Here is a 6292-nt window from a genome sequence, read left to right as displayed (position 1 = left end):
TTTCCTTTGCACCTCTAAGTGCAATTCCTAATTTAACAAATCAGCCCATGACGGGTCAAATTCCATCCCATGGTACCCTACTCCGCATTTATGAAAGATGAGGTTCTACGAAACACGTGCCCAATCGTGTTTTTATGAAGAAGAACAAGATTATTTGGTCAGACCAAACACACGCGACCTGCGCGGTTTTTGTTAAACATGCCATACACCAGACGGATAGGTGGACAAGACCATAACCACTACAATTGCATGAGCCTCATGTATTAAGTTGACTAGTGAAGCATGCATGAGCACAGCAGACAGTCGTAATAGCCATATTGTGCGCGTCAAAGCCTGAGCCGGTCAACGCCCTTGCATCCATCACACGCCGTGTATCTATTATTTCAATTGACTGGATCAGTCGCCCTCCATTGCGCTGCACCCTAACATCTATTGTTTCAGTGAATTGGATCAATCGTATCACTGGTATGAGGTGAGGAAGGTAAGGAAATATCCGAGACGCCATTTAAGATTCGCTTAGAGGCAGATGTCACGTGTACCTCATATTTAGTGAGACATATATCTCAATTTATCATTGAATACGCCTCGGAGAACGAATGAAGTTTATTTGATATATGATTTTATTCCTTTCACTCGAATTTGTTGGAATAATACTTAGTAACATCCTAGTGCTGTGTTCTATTCGTTAGATGTTTTTGGGTTTTTTTGGTTAATTTTTTGGTTTATTTCGGTGAGAATTTGGTAAGCAGGGATAGGTTGAAACAACCAGTTTGAGTCTTAAATTTTCTACAATTTGGAGTGTTTCAGGGCTTTTTCAAAATGTTAGATTCATATATGGAGCTAATAATCTAGTTTAAACAACAAAAATCTAGATACCAAAAAAAATTCACATGAGCACTACCAAACACTCCCACACCTCTAGAATTTGGTAAGCAGGGATAGGTTGAAACAACAAGTTTGAGTCTTAAATTTTCTACAGCTTGAAGTGTTTCAGGGCTTTTTCAAAATGTTAGATTCATATATGGAGCTAATAACCTAGTTTAAACAACAAAAATCTAGATACCATAAAAAAAATTCACATGAGTACTACCAAAAACTCCCACACCTCTAATAATTAAACTACATGCATAATATTTTCAAAAGAAACTTTTAAATATTATAGATTATTTAAATATATAATTCTAACCATTTTTAACCATATTTTTAACAAAATTTATTAAACATATATTAAGAAAAAACAAAAACATAGAACAACCAAATTTTAACAATTAAATAGAATATAATAGTAATAGTAAATTTAATTGGCAGCAATTCAGAATAAGCATCAGGATACATCTCACAGTACATGGGATATTGTCAAATCTTAAAAAATCATAGAAATAAATTAAACTACTACTATTATTTCTTTTAATGGTATGACTCACTTTGTTTTTAAAAACTAAGATTTATTTTTAATATTCTAACATTAAAAAAAATTACATAAAAATGGTCAAAATGAAGTAAAAACAACATCTAAAAAGCTTAAACTCATTACATTCATCTTCAAGTATAGATATACCAAATACATCAAATTCATGATAAATACATATTTGAAAACCATAAAATAAATCTCTTTTCTAATCAAATTAATAAATAAATTCATTTTATATCCATTAAAATTTATCATCAGGTTAATAAAAAAAAATCTTAAAAGAACAAAATCAACTTAAAAAAATCTTTATTTCAATATATAAACCAGAAAAATTAATTCTAATATTTATATTGGAAAAAAAAAAAACCTTATTTGGATTACTATATCATCATCTACTTCAATGTTTAGACTTTAAACTTAAGTGTGTGCATTATAAGATGGTATGAGCATAGACAAAAATGAGCCTTTTCTAACGTGTTTAAAGACTTACTAAATGTGAGTCTATATGAGTCTCACCCTTTAAACATTACACTTCATGATTCAAGCTTATTTATTTAAGATTAAATATACATAGTGCAGGATTGCATGAATGGAAATGGAGACGAATATCAGAAGTCCAAAATCCACGGGTTTGTGCTCATCTTGAAAATCTAAGCACTATGCAACTATTCTATACTTATCATGAAGTCTAATACTTTAATATGTAAAAGTATGTAAAAGTAATCTAATACTTTAATATTTTTAATAATATACAGATTTTGAAATGATCAATATCTAAAACTTGAATTAAACAAATACAAATAAATACCTGTGAAATTTAACCCTACTCTGCATTATCCTTATCTTACAATTTTCTTTCACAGATACAATATATTGTAGCGTATGACATGACTGAAATACTTTTATATTATTGAAAAACTACCGTCCAACTCAATCCTAACCTTTGATATTCCACTTGATAAATGTATGTAAACTTAGCTACTCCCTTTGCCCTTTCACTACCAGTGACATGCGCGCACCGAGGCCAAATAAAAACATATAACAACCCACTGGTAATACAATCGAAAAAAGATGCCTACATGATCGGATCCATGAGGTCATCAGACAAATCCCACAACACACAGTCAGAGTTAAACGCTTCAACGCCCTTTACGCCGCCACGACCACCATCAGAGCCCGCCTCTTCTTCCTCCTCTTCCTCGTCGTCTTCTTCCTTTATTTGAGGAGGAGGAAACGCATGGCGATCGCCTCCGGTGCAGGTGCTTCCACTGCACACACTCTGACTCCATGGAGAACCCTCCTCATCCTCATTGCATTCCACTGGCAGCTTCCAAAGGGCCATGCTGCTGCCACCACTTTCCACACCTTGTTGCCGCTTTTCAGGGCTGGACTTTAATGGCGGCGAAGACGTTAAGAACGAGGTCCTGTCTAAATTCTCGGCATGACCGGGATATTCGATTGCCCATGTACTCGGCGCGACTTCATACTTGCCAGTTGTTCCTGCCCCTGCAAAGAAGGCCGATGGATAACGATGTGTTACCCCAGGGGACTGTAGAAAGGATGAATACATGCTATTAACCCCGTTGCAGTTGCTTAGATCTTTGACTTCAGCATTAATCTGCACCGAATCCCATGGCCTGGATGACAGAGACGGCGATTCGTTGGAGAATATATTGGATTCGATTACCTTTGAAAGTTCAGCTTCAACTGATCTCTTGTCCTTGGCTCTATTCTCATGACAAAAACTGTTGCTTGGGGGATGGTCCCAGATCCGATTCGGAGGTTGATTGCCATTGCTGACTGTTGTTTTCTCCAGTTGCCAGTCAATGCGTTTCTTGGTGAGGAGATGGAGCATCTCGTCCTTGAAGCATCCGAGAGCGGCCTCTGCAAGGTGTGCTACCTGGGGCGGAGCCAATGTGCTTGCTATCTCGGCCATCAGGTGGGAGAAGGGTTTGTGGGTCACGGGATCGATTCCCATTCCGGACAGCTTCTTTTTCAACTTTGTGTTCCAGTGATTCTTCACATCATTGTCCGTTCGTCCAGGAAGCTGGGCAGCAATCAACGACCATCTGCAATTACAAGGAAATAGTTAATATTCTCTCCACTCAAATTATATTAACGATTTCAAATTTGATATTTAGCGATTTCAAATTTGATGGAGAGCAGGGAGGTGCAACACACAATTGACTTCACTTCACTTTATAGCGGTTTTCGTTATAATTATGATACAAGTGAAACACACAATTGCCTTCACTTATAGCGGTCGTTATAATTATGATGTTGGTTATTTTTATTCAAGATTTTAGAAATATTTTGAAATTAGAGAAGAGTAAGGTGAAACAAACAATTGACTTTACTTTATTTATCAGATTTCAAAATATTTGCTAGGTGTATTATTAAATTAAATTCGGCTATTCAATATCTCAAAATTAACGCCTAAAGTAATTCAATACTGTATTGTTTTTTTGGGTTAGAATCACATTAACATTACTATTGTATTAAAATTTTCGTAATGGGTTAAGTATATGTTATAAAAGATTTGAAAGAATTGGTTTATTCAATGTCTAACTGTTGTTTAGAGAGTAATTTTGGTGTGACTCCAGATTTTTGGCTCTGATACTACTTGTTGGAATCACCATTGTCATTACACTAATTCTAGATTGCTCTGATATCACTTGTTAGAATTACCATTGCCATTACACCAAAACCCGCAGTTGGAATTACCATTGTCGTTACACCAAAACCTTGAAACCTTGAAATGACCATTGCCATTACACTACAACCCTCAGTTGAAATTACTATTATCATTACACCAAATCCCACAGATATTCGTAAATCCATGAAAAATAATTAAGTACATGTCAAAAAAACAAACTAACTAAAAACTAAAAAACTAAACTGATTTATCCAATGTCGAACATGTTTTGTGAAACCCTTATACCCATAAATGCTAATGGTATAATTGACTTTTCTTTCAAAGAAAATGAAAGTTTATGTGTATTTGACAGTTCCATTTCTGTTGTAAAAAAAACAATAAAGATCATACAAACCGTACATTTTGGAATATTTGAGAAAAAAAATGTTAAAAGAAAAATTGGAATATTTAGGAAAACAATCGAAGTCAATTGTTATGGACTTTATTTCTGTTGGTGGACTTTATTTCTGTGGGTTACATTTCTGAAATATTTTAAAATTTACAATAATTCCTGTAAACTATTAATTCCACTTTTATTTTCGCTGTAGAGCACTTCTTTTAAGATTTTTTGAACTTTTAGCAAAACTTCAAATTCGACTTTTATTTCTTTCTGGAATGCTATAGAACACTTTTTTTTTCAAATAGTTTTCTAAATTTTAGCAGAACATGAATAAAACTGCCAGAATATTTCAAAAAAAATAAATTCAAAAATCTATTGAACCGAAGTAAAATCAACAATCATACAGTTAATTTCGCTCTTATACATCAAATTCTTGAATTTGCAATTTATATATAAGTTACTTAAAGGTGTGATGGAGTATACGTCGTCTTACCGTTACATATATTGCAACTTTAAAGAATGAAAAATGAAAACAATGGTTTACACGAACATAGGACATATCTACGCATAATACCTACCAGGCAACATAATATTTTTGTGTAGAGAAGGGTTATCCTTAATCCAATTGTAGATTTGATTCACCAAAAAAATTCTCAAGTAACTGGACTTTCTCATTAGCCAAATTTACAAACTAGATAAGCAGAGGAAAGCAGCCATAGCTGAGACTACCTGTTGCCAACAACTGAATGCAATTTCACAATATTATGCTCTTCTTCTGCTGTAAATTCTCCATGCTTGAGATCTGGGCGAAGATAGTTAGTCCACCTGAGCCTGCAGCTTTTGCCACATCTCTGCAAACCTGAGAACATGAATTGGATCTTTAGAAAGTCAATCTCAGCTTAAATATATGATAATCTGTATATATGACTAATAAGCTAAGGGTCATTCTAAAGTGTAGAATTTGAGAATATTTCAAAATAGGCTACATAGGAGCTAGATAGCCAGATTCAACTATTGATGTAAATATTTTCAAAATAGTAAAATAATAAATATATATCACAATGTAACCTAAAAACAATGAAACGAGTGATTACAATCCAAGGGAAGAAGAATGAAATGATTTATTCCATTAAACATGGAAAGAAAAGAGGGAATGAATTTCTGACCAGCCTTTTTAGGAATGAGTCTCCAGTTTCTGGTGCCATTCTGAGAGATATAGCTGACCAACTTCGCATCTTCCTCGGGTGTCCACTGACCCCTTTTTACGGCATCCTTTTCACAGCACGGTATTCTCCCCATATATATATTTCAATTTCACAAACAGAGGCTGCCCCTGGTATCCTACTCCGCAGGCTGCGCCGCAGTTCGCTTTATGACAGATGAAGGTTCTGCCAAATTCATTCCCAATCGTCTTTTTATGAGAAGAGGATTTTTTGGTCAGACTCTGCACACGCGACCTGTGCGCTCTTTGTCTCACGTGCCATACACCGCACGGTTAGGTGGACAAGACCATAGCCACTTCAATTGCATGAACTGAACGTATTAAGTTGACCAGCGAATCATGCATGAGCGCAGCAAACCGTTGGAACAGCTATGGTGTGCCCGTCAAAGCCTTTGTGGCCATGGACAGATACTCAGCCGGTCAATGCCCATGCTATCCATTCCACTCATTGTATCTATTATTGGATCACTCACCCTCCGTTGCTATGCACGCTGACATCCAGGGATGGAATTTGATTTCCCGTCATGGGGTGATTTGCCAAAAAAAAATTCTCGATAAAAATAAGTATTAGAGTGGCACAAACCATCAAATTGTTTTAAGATTTGAAATTCTTACTAATGTTAT

General features: G+C 35.2%; 1 protein-coding gene across 1 annotated transcript; it reads right to left on the bottom strand.

The window, feature by feature from the left end:
* Nucleotides 1-2486: 2486 nt before the first annotated feature.
* Nucleotides 2487-5745, bottom strand: LOC149184238 (uncharacterized). Its single transcript, XM_089415276.1, has 3 exons — nt 5613-5745; nt 5176-5305; nt 2487-3480 (listed from the first exon to the last, which is right to left on the bottom strand). The coding sequence occupies exons 1-3, from the start codon at nt 5743-5745 to the stop codon at nt 2487-2489; spliced, it is 1257 nt and encodes a 418-aa protein (XP_089271402.1).
* Between the last annotated feature and the right edge of the window lie 547 nt (nt 5746-6292).

Source organism: Pinus tabuliformis, chromosome 3_2 (assembly GCF_031772625.1).
Source record: "Pinus tabuliformis cultivar Carrire ecotype Pingquan chromosome 3_2, CPIR1, whole genome shotgun sequence".
Classification (NCBI taxonomy): Eukaryota; Viridiplantae; Streptophyta; class Pinopsida; order Pinales; family Pinaceae; genus Pinus; species Pinus tabuliformis.
Note: the sequence above shows the minus strand (reverse complement) of the source record. Positions and strands in the feature narration are given on the sequence as shown.

What these genes read in the sequence shown, in the direction of transcription:
- LOC149184238 (XM_089415276.1), bottom strand. Translation starts at nt 5,745, where the DNA reads ATGGGGAGAATACCGTGCTGTGAAAAGGATGCCGTAAAAAGGGGTCAG. An exon ending in ACTCATTCCTAAAAAGGCTG is followed by an intron (nt 5,306 to 5,612) that starts GTCAGAAATTCA and finishes TCATGTTCTCAG; the next exon opens with GTTTGCAGAGATGTGGCAAA. An exon ending in CATTCAGTTGTTGGCAACAG is followed by an intron (nt 3,481 to 5,175) that starts GTAGTCTCAGCT and finishes TTGTAATTGCAG; the next exon opens with ATGGTCGTTGATTGCTGCCC.